This window comes from Staurois parvus, unplaced genomic scaffold (assembly GCF_062004578.1).
Source record: "Staurois parvus isolate SC_StPar_1 unplaced genomic scaffold, SC_StPar_1.0 ptg000422l, whole genome shotgun sequence".
NCBI lineage: Eukaryota > Metazoa > Chordata > Amphibia > Anura > Ranidae > Staurois > Staurois parvus.
In genome coordinates, this window is record NW_028318218.1 from 7,802,210 (window position 1) to 7,815,446 (window position 13,237).

Sequence of the window (13,237 nt, forward strand, 5' to 3'; positions counted from 1 at the left end):
AAGATGCCAAACTGTGCCCCCCCACCATTCATGATGTGCGAACTTAGGGGTTCTGCATAGGAGGCGCACATCCAGCACCTCCTCACAGCTCTCTCCTTGCTGCCCCCAGTGCGCGTAGAGACTACCCCTGTCAGCCTTGTATCAGAAGTAACTCCGCACAAGGTGCCCCTATCCATGTAACAAACCACTGAGCCAAGGGCAACTGTACCTCTTGCCCACTCCTTGTCCCGGCCCTGCCCATAGGAATGTATAGGGCTACAGAATATATACGCAGTATTAACAAGACACGGCCAGAACCTTGTCAGAGTAAGGATCTCTAAATCAGGGATGACAGAAGGTAGGCTGCTCTGAAGGGAGTTGAAGGTTCATTGAATGCCAACTTCACCAATAATAAAGTTGTCCTAAAGGCCAAATGCTTACCTGTCCAGCAGTCCCTCGCCAGTGCCGGCATCATCTTCTGAGTGCTGGTCTTTGTACCTCTTCATTGGCTGGTGGGGAATGATGTCACTCCTGTGCATGCACACCACAAATGAAGAAAGCGAGCAAGAAGGTAGGGGCATTTTATTGCAGAAGAGACAGTGCATGTTTTTTCTGCAATAAAAACCTACTTGCTTGCCGTTTATTACAGTGGAACAAAAGAATTGATGAAAATCATTGGTGATTTCAAAAACACACCATAGTACCAGAGAATACAATATGCACATAATACACAGACAGCTTCATACCAGTAATCTGACTGTTGGGTCTCAGACATCAGGACATTAAATTATTAATTATTACAATTAACCTCTGAAGCCTTTACTGGTTTACCTATCCCCTATTTTTGTGCATTGATTGTAATTTTGTCTATTTGTACTCCCATCTGTGGCAAGGCACTGCAGAGTATTAGATAATGCCAACTTCAACATAGCTACCATATTTTCACAATGTTTAACCTGTGCTATGAGATATTTCCTTTTTCCTTTTCTTTGCCTCTTCAACCTATCTATCCCGTTATATACTTTTTCTGTTACACACACAATGCTTTTTTACCACATTTTATGTCAAAGAATTATACAGCCCCAGCCGTTGCCTAGGCAGTAGCAAAGCAGTTGCCTAGCAAAATGACTCCAACAGTTGGACTTGACTACAGTACAATTTATGTAATGTGAACAATGTGTACGTTGTACTCTGTAAAATCAACTATTTTTTTCTCAGTGTTCGTGTGTTGTCACCCTGTCACACACTTTCCCAATGAGGACTACAGTGGCCAGGCTGACACACATTACACAGGCATTTTCCATAGTTATCACCAGGGCTTTTATCTGGCGGAACGTGCTGGAACGCCGTTCAAGCTCCTCTACCAGAAAGTGTGAGAGGCACTGGGAGAAAAGCCCGCTGCCGTGCCAGTGTGGTCATACAGCGGAGCGGGCAAGCATGCACGTTGGCAGAGCAGGCAGGCAATACAGCTCAACTCTGACTGCAGCCTAAGAGAGCGGACGGAGGAACGATCGGCACTCGATCCACTCCGCCTCTCCCTGCAGACTGGAAGCTCATTTTGGTGCCACTGCACCAGTGAAGTCGCTGTATAGCAGAGGTGTGGAGCGGATCGACCATGTGGGAGACAAGTCTCTGTGGAGACAAGTTTTTCAGCCTTTATTTGGTAAATTGACAATGCTGCTGATTGGGAATTTTCTGTGCCTGTAACGGTCTCTTTGGTAGACTGGGCTGTTTGCCGGATGTGGGATGTCTCTTTGCTGGACATGGGGCTGTCTATTGCTGGATATGGGCCTGGCTGTCTCATTGCTGGATATGGGCCTGGCTGTCTCATTGCTGGATATGGGCCTGGCTGTCTCATTGCTGGATATGGGCCTGGCTATCTCATTGCTGGACATGGGACTGTTAATTGCTGTATATGGGCTTGCCTCTTTGCTGGCTATGGGGCTGTCTGTCTGTTTGCTGGCTATGGGGCTGTCTGTCTGTTTGCTGGCTATGGGGCTGTCTGTCTGTTTGCTGGCTATGGGGCTGTCTGTCTGTTTGCTGGCTATGGGGCTGTTTTTTGCAGGATATGGGCTTGTTGAAATCATCTGGAAGTGCTTTTGAGCTTACTTTGGTAAGCACAATATATTTATACTGTTTGTGCATTCTACTACATCACTTTTTATTAACAAATTCCATACAAATTGTACAGCCCCCCAAATCATACTTGGATACCTGTTCTCTAAAGGGGTATTGCTTTGAGGTGTGTATGGGTGGAGACAAGAGTGATCAGAAGCACTGAGAAGCAACAAAAAATTACAAAGGTAGTGGAAGCAAGTATTTCATTTAGAAAAAAAGAAACAAACAAACTAAAAAAACAACCTAATTTATTTAGGGTTTATATCTATCTTAACTAAGCTATGATGCCTGATCACGTGACCACTGTGATTTGTTGAAAATTTGGAACACACACTCTGTACACTGCTATACACCATTTCTAGCAAACTTTGCATAAAAACAGTGATTTTTAGTTGACATTGCAATACATGTTTAAGCTGGCCAGCTATGGCCAGTCCCTACTCTACTCTGCAAAAAGCAGAATACTTAGACCTGCTTATAGCATACGTCAGTGGATATAGTTCCAATCTGGGCTGAACAAACACACAAGTTACAAGAGAGCTACAGGCTCAGGTCTGGTCACTGACCTGCACTATGCAATGGTAATAAGATATACTTGCTTGTATGTATACTGTATATACATTGGTCTTCGCTCAGATTGAGAAAAAAGAATCTTGCTATACCGGAGTGCACAAACCTCTGTATATACATTGCTTTTTTTATCTGGAAAAGGACCCTATAGTATAAGCAAATAAACATTTGGCATGACACACTTGTTACAACCAGCTGTTTTTTTTAATAAGCCTTAGTTTTCTACTGCTTTAAGTTTTTTTTCTTTGTTTTGTTTTTTGGAACAAAGGCTTAAAACATGAAGAAAAGGTGACTGTTATGAGCAGATCTGTCAGTGTTTGTCTCAAACCTTGTAGCAAAAATGGAAAACAAAAGTGGAAAAATAATGGATCTACTGGCAGAATCAACAGGTAATAAAACTGCTGTTAAGGGGAGTTTTAAAAAACTAAAATGGCTGTGTTAATGGCACTGACAGGCTGGGGTTTATTTACTAAAACTGGAGAGTGCAAAATCAGACTCACTTCTGCATAGAAACCAATCAGCTTCCAGGTTTCATTGCCAAAGCTTCATTGAACAAGCTGAGGTTAGAAGCTGATTGGTTTCTATGCAGAAGGGAGTCTCATTTTGGACTCTCCAGCTTTAGTAAATAAACTCCGCTGTGTCATATGCCATATTTTGATGGCGCTCAGGGTTCCACTTTAATGTGAGTTTAAAAAACACAGGCGTGAGATAAGCGCTGGAGTTGTCTTGTTAGATGAATGGGTTGCTGCAACATACCTTGACACCAATAGCAATGATAAGATGTTTTGGAAGCTCAGCATTGTCAAAACAGAACGGGCATTTCTCCATCCTGGCAGCCAGCTTGCGATGCTCAGACATTGCCTGTTGTCTTTCCCTCTCCTCCTCCTCACTAGAACGTTCCTTCTTTGCTGCTTTGGAGACAAACATGTCATCCAGGGTGTAATAATCTTGGTCAGTCTTCTCCCTGAACTGAAATAGAAAATGCCAGACTTATTACAACTGCTTAAATTAACATCATAAACAGCCATAAAAGTAAAGCAAACTACATTCTAATAGGCATGCTGAGCAACAAAATAACCATTAAAAGGAATAACTAAAATGAAAATAAACAATATAATTTAAATGTAAAATGAATTATTCACTGCCATTTTCTTTTTTTTCCAAATAACATACTCAACTGAAACAGCTACTCTCCCTCACTTAGTCATCACCATAACCCACCGTGACAACATAATGAGAGCAATAACCAGCGCTGGCTATGTGACCACACTGACCAATGAGAAGTACTGCTTTGTTCAGGGATGCCGTCTTAGAACAAAGGAACTTCAAAAGGATTCAATGTGGTCACATAACACTTGCCCTTGCTCACATGCTTCAGGCACTCTGTAGTTGTGTTTTAGGTCTCATTCACACCATAAATGCAGGAAAACTGGTGGAAACTTGCACAGATATCAATTTTCATCAGATTTTATGCAAGCGTCAATGAGTTTTATACACTTTGCAGATTCCTGCACAGAAAAAATCTACACATGATACCAGTGTTGTGGTGTGAACTTGCCACATAGAGAATAATTGTTTTTTTGGTGCCCTTGCAAAGCACGTGCAGAAAAACTGATGTATCTGCACCATGGTGTGAGCGAGGCCTTACAGTGATGGACGGTTATAACAGTTGGGCAGGGTGGCAAAAGATGGGTAGCATATAAAGGTACATGCAACAGAGACATGGAGGAAAGGAAGGGTGTTGTATGTTCAAGTTTTCATTGTTTGTTAAAAAGTGAACACTTTAAGCATTTCAAAAGTCAGAAACCTTTATTTTTTTATTTGGTTAGGGTATCGAATGGTTAAAAGCCATGTCACGTTTCTTTTTTCTATCTGTGTCCCATTGGTAAGATGATACATCTCCTCAGCAGGGACACAGGTTGCCAGAAAAACCTGACAGAGGTTCTAACCCATCATCACGCCATTAAAAATAAAATTAAAAAACTTTTTTCTTCTTTTTTACTTAAGATACACATTACAAACAGTTTGGGTAAGATATCTCCTAGACCAGCCATTCTCAACCAGTGTTCCTCCACAGGTTACTAGGGGTTCCTTGAGTTGTGGCTGATTGACCTCCCATTTGACACTGACAGAGCCGATTGCATGACACTAATGTTTTTATCTGTCGGTAAGGGTGGTATTCTGGCCACCAATGTAAGAAAAGCAACTATACATTTCAAACCAACGTTTCTAGACAAATGTTGTTCTCAGAATTGTCCATGAAGTATTCCCTCAATGCATTCCTCAGTAGCCTTTACGTCTGATAAAGTACATTTATCCAAATCACATCAAATCATGTCTCTTTTCTCTCCAATATTTTATTCATATGGTGGAGTCCCAATTTTCAAGTACATCCCTTCTTTCTATTCTCCAAAAAACAAAAGATAATATATAGTATAATATAGTCTACTTCAAAATACTATGTACTCATATTTAAATAGGTGTGTTACAACACCCTCTTGGCATGCTACTATGATGCCTTTCTATATACTCCCACCCTCCAACTTTATAGGTAAGCCTTCTATACCACACGGACATGTCATCTTTCCTTTTGCAACCTGTTGTATATCCTTCTTAGAGATAATTCTCATTTGCTCCAAAATGGATGTTGGAAATTCCCCAAAAAGCAAAAACTCACATTGAGTTATACCAAAATGTGCATATCCCTTAAACCCAATGAGGCTTCCACCATGTGCAATGTGTCAATCAATCACTTCTAAGCAATAGTCCTCCCAATTGGCTCCATAAATGATTTAAAGATCCCCCCAAAAAAAGCCCAAAAACAATAATATAGTGTAATACTACTCTAAATATCACTCACTTTAGCAACGTTTAAACATCCCACAATATGCGTGTCCCTTAACCCCTGTGATACAGTATGTGCACCAAGTCGAGGTATCCAGCAAAGAGTCACTCCAAGCACCCTGCCAAACACATGTATTTGTAAACACGTCTCTCTCCACTTTCTTCACAAAATGGTAAAAATCTTCTGCTTCAGCAATGGCCCAGCTCCCTCATGCTATTTTTACCATACTTTGTAAGTTAATTTGAATTTTAATAAATTATGTTTTTTATGGGAATTACTGCACTATGGAGCTTTTATATTGTTACATGGAGTAGCAGAACAATGGATGAAGCAGATTTTGACCATTTTTGAAGAAAGTGGAGAGAGAAGTGTTTACAAATACATGTGTTTGGAAAGGTGCATGGAGTGCCTTTTTTCTGGACACCTGGACTTGGTGTGCCTGATGAAGGGGTCCTGCGTGGCTCCAAAATGTTGCTATCTTCTGCTGTGATGTGATTGTTCAATAAAGCATTGGACTCTTTTTTAATGGAGTCCCCTGGTGTGCTGGTGACGTTACCAAATCTCACTCCAAACCTTAGGAGACTAGCAGTCAGAGGCAACAATGCCTTAGATCTCATACTGCAGATATACAGCTATGAGATTTAGTAATAGGCAGGGATGTGGAAATTTTTCAAAAAACTATTTGTCCAAGGGACTACATCGGGGTCCCAAACTACATGTCCTGATAAAAAAAGAAAAAATTTTAACCAAAACCGTATTTACAGTAAATAAGGTCTTTATTGTTATACTATTACTGAATGAGACAGTTTTATCACTAAGGATTTTCAATGGATGTATGTCCCTTTGAACCATTAAATGACTTTACTAGGGTTGAAAATATGAAGGGTTGATGCACATGGAAGCACTTGGGTGCTCAGTACAAGCACATGCTGAGCAGCCAAATCAAGCTCCTGTGTCCGCCAGACTTGGATAATTTTTTTGTTCATTCAACCCACTGATTGAATTAAAAATATGACTAATTTATGGACTGCCTTAATGAGCCTACCTTAAAGAAGAATTTCATTAAAAAACCAGCAACTGTTGGGACAATGAACATCTTAGTCAGGTATACGTAGAACATAATGTATAAAGTGCAGGGGCCAGGAGTAAGAAAAAAAACAAAAACATATACAGTTGCAAGAAAAAGTATGTGAACCCCTTGGGATTACGTGGAGTTGTGCATGAATTGGGCATAAAATGTGCTCTGAACGTCATCTAAATCACAACAATAGAAGAACACAGTGTGCTGAACATAATACTACACAAACATTAGATGTTGCCATGGTTTAATTGCACATAACATGTAAACATTCACAGTGCAGGGAGGAAAACGTATGTGAACCTTTGGACTTAATAACTGGTTGACCCTCCTTTGGCAGCAATAACCTCAACCAAACGTTTCCTGTAGTTGCAGATCAGACCTGCACAACGATCTGGAGTCATTTTGGACCACTCCTCTTCACAAAACTGTTTCAGTGTAGCAATATTCTTGGGGTGTCTGGTGTGAATCGCTCTCTTAAGGTCATGCCACAGCATTTCAATTGGGTTGAGGTCAGGACTATGACTAGGCCACTCCAGAAGGCGTATTCTGTGCTGTTCCAGCCATTGTTTTGTTGCATTACTTGTATGCTTTGGGTCATTGTCCTGTTGCATCACCCATCCTCTGCGGAGCTTCAGTTGGCGGACAGATGGTCATACGTTTTCCTGCAAAATGTCTTGATAAACTCTGGTATTCATTTTCCCATCAATGACAACAATCCGTCCAGGCCCTGAGGCAGCAAAGCAGCCCCAAACCATGATGCTCCCTCCGCCATGTTTTACAGTGGGGATGAGGTTTTGATGTTGGTGTGCTGTGCCTTTTTTTCTCCACACATAGTGTTGTGTGTTCTTCCCAAACAACTCAATCTTGGTTTCATCTGTCCACAGTATATTTTGCCAGTAGTGCTGTGGAACATCCAGGTGCTCTTTTGCAAACTCCAAACGTGCTGCAATATTCTTTTTGGACAGCAATGGCTTCCTCCGTGGTGTCCTCCCATGTACTCCATTCTTGTTTAATGTTTTCCTTATTGTAGATGTGTCAACAAAAATGTTAGCATGTGCCACAGATTTCTGTAGTTCTTTAGCTGACACTCTGGGATTCTTCTTTACCTCATGCAGCATTCTGCGCTGTGCTCTTGCAGTCATTTTTACAGGACGACCACGCCTAGGGAGAGTAGCAACAGTGCTAAACTTTCTCCATTTGTAGACAGTCTGCCTTACCGTGGACACATGAACATCAAGGCTTTTGGAGATACTTTTGTAACCCTTTCCAGCTTCATGCAAGTCAACAATTCTTGATCGTAGGTCTTCTGAGAGCTCTTTTCTGTGAGGCATGGTTCACACCAGACAGTGCTTCTTGAAACCAGTAAACCCAAAACAGGTGTATGTTTTTTAAGGGCAGGACAGCTGTCAGCAACACATCCAATATCATCACACTGATTGGAGTCAAGGTTGGCTCACTCCTGGCTCCAATTAGCTCTGGGAGAAGTCATTAAGCTAGGGCCTCACATACTTTTTCCTCCCTGCACTGTGAATGTTTACATGTTATGTGCAATTAAACCATGGCAGCATCTAATGTTTGTGTAGTATTATGTTCAGCAGACTGTGTTCTTCTATTGTTGTGACTTAGATGACGTTCAGAGCACATTTTATGCCCAATTCGTGCAAAACTCCACATAATCCCAAGGGGTTCACATACTTTTTCTTGCAACTGTAGAGTGACGCAGTCAGGATGAGCACCATGTTCACATAAGAGTTCTCTCTTGCATCAAAGTCCCCATCTTTTACCCCCTTACATCAGTGTCCAGTGGAATCCCCCCTTACATCAGACCCTGGCTGAGTGCCTCTTTTAGTCAGACCTCAGCGAAGTGCCCCCTTTAGTCAGAGCTCAGCGGAGTGCCCCCTTTAGTCAGAGCTTAGCGGAGTGCCCCCTTTAGTCAGAGCTCAGCGGAGTGCCCCCCTTTAGTCAAAGTTCATCTAACTGGACATGAAATAGTTAAGTGTGAAGCTCCTGGAAGAGCAGGGAGTGGGGTGGTAGATAAGGAGAGAAGGGAAGGAGGTGTGGAAAGCTCCATGGTAGAGCAGAGCAGAGATTGCTCATCCCCAGGCTGCTCTCTGCAGGCTCAGACCGACAATCGTACAGCCAGATGGAATTTCAAATTTCCCACCCACAGGGAAGTAACAGAGGAGAGGGGCAGAAAGAGGTGGAGCAAAACGTAATCTCTCTCCTCTCCCGTCTATGCGGGGAAGGAGGGGGGAAGTGTGCTGTCTGAACAAGTGTCACAGATACTGAGGGTGCACAGCTGCAACCTGTCCTCCCCGAGAGTTTACCAATCGCTTTCTTAAGCAAGCCCTGTTGCTTGCCCGCAGCAGGGCTAAGTGTAAGGAAAAACAACCTGCCTGGCGCCCGGAACTACATGTCCCGGGCGATAGGATTTGCACATCCCTAAATAGGAGTTAATAAGTACAGAAAAGGCGCTACTGTTTAATGGAAGAATTCAAGAAAAAAGGTACATTTTCAATTACTGATTTGGTAAAACTAACATTTCTACAGGTTATATAAAACATATGTAGTAAATATTCGCTTTTTAAATTCAGGTCCATTGCAAAAGTATTGGGGCCCTATAAACAGTAAGAGCTCTTCAAAGAAAGGGATGCTATATTAAAATTGTATTTACAGACAGTATATTTTTTTATTTTATTTTGTACACAGAAGGTTTTTGAGTAACCTAACATACAGTATTTATTCCTTTAGTGTGGTAGACTATATCATCAGGCCATATTTGATCCATAAATATTGTTTTGGAAGTAAAGTCTTTACTCCTGCAGCAGAAATATTATTCTACTCGAGTTTATTATGCACAGCTGCAATCAATGCAGATTATACTTGTAAATGAGTAGTGATCTGTAGAGGGCGCTTGTGACAGTTTTACAGCACTTACGTCTGCCAATATGTATGTACAGTCATGTTACTTGGACCTCTACAGACTGTTTGTTAAATGCTGAAGCTTTTGGTAAAGGATACAGCATAGAAAAGGACATTTTGACTTTACCTAGGGCAATGATCGGCAAGCCGCGGCTCGTGAGCCACATGCGGCTCTTTACACACTCTAATGCGGCTCTTCTGTGTGCCGGGCGGCCGCCCCAAAAGTCAGGACTCTGCAGCTAGCCCAGCAATGGGCAAACTACGGCCCGGCGGACCTGTTAATCCGGCCCGCGGAGCGTGGCAAACATTGGCTGTCAGGATGTAGGCGGGGCAGCGTGACGAACTCCTCTCCTCTCACAGTCCGCCCTGAAGACCGGAACGGCGCGGGAACACGGCGAGAGGAACGCACGGAGCAAAGGTAAGTGAATTGACACAATATGGGGAATGAATTACTATGGGGGATGAATTACTATATGGGAGATTAATTACTATGGGGGATGAATTACTATATGGGGGATGAATTACTATATGGGGGATGAATTACTATGGGGGATGAATTACTATTTGGGGGATGAATTACTATATGGGGGATGAATTACTATGGGGGATGAATTACTATATGGGGGATGAATTACTATATGGGGGATGAATTACTATATGGGGGATGAATTACTATGGGGGATGAATTACTATGGGGGATGAATTACTATATGGGGGATGTATTTTCAGTTTTAAAAATGTGGCTCTCAAAATAAAATTTCAATCGTGGTTTTGGCGAGATTTGGCTCAGTTGAAAAAAAAAAGGTTGCCCACCACTGACCTAGGGCATATTTATAATCATTTGTTGGAACTTTGCCACATTTCTACATGTGCCATATTTATAATGTGACCAATCACAATAAAATAGAAGAAAGAAAAAACCAGCCTAGGACACCATGCATTCTGGCTGTTGTACTCGTGGTGAGAAGGCAGCATGCCTGTCATCGTGTGATTCCAACATACTATCCCCAATGCACATGTTTCTGCAATGTGGCTGTAGGTGTTGTAGGGTGTGGCAGTGACCACTGACTTTAACTGAAGGTAAACAGAGCAAGAGAATGTCACCAGCACACCACTTCTCCAATTACATCATTACAACAGAAGCAACATTTGGAAGCCTCGCAGGATCCCCTTCATCAGGAAATGTAACTACGTCACATGCCTGATGAAGGGGTCCTGCGAGGCACCAAAGCATTGCTTCTGTTATAATGATGTGATCGCTGAAAAAAGCTTTGGACCCATTATGGAGATCTGTGGTGTGCTGGCTGGTGACATTCTCTTGCCTGTCATCATGTGAACAGCTTGCATACCCCTTCAGCATTGGGGGATGCTTCAAGAGCGGTAAGGTAAATTGGATATGTGCTTTTTTTTGTCCAGAAAATCTTAACTGCAATAAAAACCCAAGCTTTGAAACACGTGCTTATGCTCTAAGGTTAGCATGCTAAACTTCAAACAACCTGACAGTGAAATCCCCACACCTGAACATGAGAGAAGGCCATGAACCAGAACTCTTTCTAGTGGAGATACAGTCATGGCCGAAATTGTTGGCACCCTTGATATTTCTCCAGGAAATCATGTATTTCTCACGAAACGTATTGCATTAACACATGTTTTGCTATACACATGTTTATTCCCTTTGTGTGTATTGGGACAAAACAAAAAAAGGGAGGAAAGAAAGCAAATTCGACATAATGTCACACAAACCTCCAAAAATGGGCTGGACAAAAGTATTGGCACCCTTTCACAACTGCGGATAAATAAGAATGTTACAAGCATGTGATGCTCCTGTAAACTCACCTGGGGCAAGTAACAGGTGTGGGCAATATAGAAATCACACCTGAAAGCAGATAAAAAGGAGAGACGTTCACTTAACCTTTGCATTGTGTGTCTGTCTGTGCCACACTAAGCATGGACAACAGAAAGAGGAGACGAGAACTGTCTGAGGACCTGAGAACCAAAATTGTGGCAAAATATCAACAATCTCAAGGTTACAAGTCCATCTCCAGAGAACTAGATTTGCCTTTGTCCACAGTGCGCAACATTATCAAGAAGTTTGCAACCCATGGCACTGTAGCTAATCTCCCTGGTCGTGGACGGATGAGGAAAATTGATGAAAGATTGCAACGCAGAATAGTCCGGATGGTGGATAAGCAGCCCCAAACATGTTCCAAAGACATTCAAGCTGTCCTGCAGGCTCAGGGAGCATCAGTGTCAGCGCGAACTATCCGTCGACATTTAAATGAAATGAAACGCTATGGCAGGAGACCCAGGAGGACCCCACTGCTGACACAGAGACATAAAAAAGCAAGACTACAGTTTGCCAAAATGTACTTGAGTAAGCCAAAAGCCTTCTGGGAAAACGTCTTGTGGACAGATGAGACCAAGATAGAGCTTTTCGGTAAAGCACATCATTCTACTGTTTACCGAAAACGGAATGAGGCCTACAAAGAACAAAACACAGTACCTACGGTAAAATATGGTGGAGGTTCAATGATGTTTTGGGGTTGTTTTGCTGCCTCTGGCACTGGGTGCCTTGACTGTGTGCAAGGCATCATGAAATCTGAGGATTACCAAAGGATTTTGGGTCGCACTGTAGGGCCCAGTGTCAGAAAGCTGGGTTTGCGTCCAAGATCCTGGGTCTTCCAGCAGGACAATGACCCCAAACATACGTCAAAAAGCACTCAGAAATGGATGGCAAAGAAGCGCTGGAGAGTTCTGAAGTGGCCAGCAATGAGCCCAGATCTAAATCCCATTGAACACCTGTGGAGAGATCTTAAAATTGCTGTTGGGAAAAGGTGTCCTTCCAATAAGAGAGACCTGGAGCTGTTTGCAAAGGAAGAGTGGTCCAAAATTCCGGGTGAGAGGTGTCAGAAGCTTATTGATGGTTATAGGAAGCGACTGATTTCAGTTATGTTTTCCAAAGGGTGTGCAACCAAATATTAAGTTAAGGGTGCCAATACTTTTGTCCAGCCCATTTTTGGGGTTTTGTGTGACATTATGTCATATTTGCTTTTCTGCCTCTGTTTTATATTTGTTCCAATACATACAAAGGGAATAAACATGTGTATAGCAAAACATGTGTTAATGCAATACCTTTTTTGTGTGAAATACTTGATTTTCAGGAAAAATATCAAGGGTGCCAACAATTTCGGCCATGACTGTATGTCTGACAGCTGTGCTATTTCCAAGTAAATGGTTAAGAGTTGTCAGTGGCTCCCTGGAAATAGAGTCAGGAAACCTGGTTTAGATTGATGGCTGGATTTGCTGGGATACACTTGACTAACCTGACATGTCAGAGAAAGCCATTTATTCAAAGAACCTCATCCAGAGCATAACACTAATCAAATATAAATTAGAGATATAATATTTTTAATGTGGGCTCTGCAAGGTCTGATTTTTCATTATATAAAGAGCATCCTTTGGAATTCTCTGCCAAATGAGGTGATGTTGGCCAAAAGAATAAATGAATTTAAATGTGGCCTGGATGTATTTCCACAACTGCCATTTCAGCTACAATTAGTAACTTAATGAGTGAAGTAATTGGTCCAGGGAATTAGGCTGGCAACAAATGGCACAATAAAGGCAAGAGATGCGAAAGATTTGGACAAGATTAGATAAAATCAGGCCATGTAAAGGTGCACTACTAAGTGCTTCTGGTTGTCAAAAGTGATGGTTATTGCAAA

The 13,237-nt window shown here is 42.1% G+C and overlaps 1 protein-coding gene across 1 annotated transcript in view; it reads right to left on the minus strand.

Moving 5' to 3' along the window:
- The window catches only part of CWF19L2 (CWF19 like cell cycle control factor 2), a 249,787-nt gene that overhangs the window by 83,797 nt on the left and 152,753 nt on the right, over positions 1 to 13,237 (minus strand). The window contains exon 13 of the mRNA XM_089687297.1: positions 3,424 to 3,636. Within this exon, the coding sequence (XP_089543423.1) occupies positions 3,424 to 3,636 (213 nt within the window). The remainder of the gene's footprint in view (positions 1 to 3,423; positions 3,637 to 13,237) is intronic.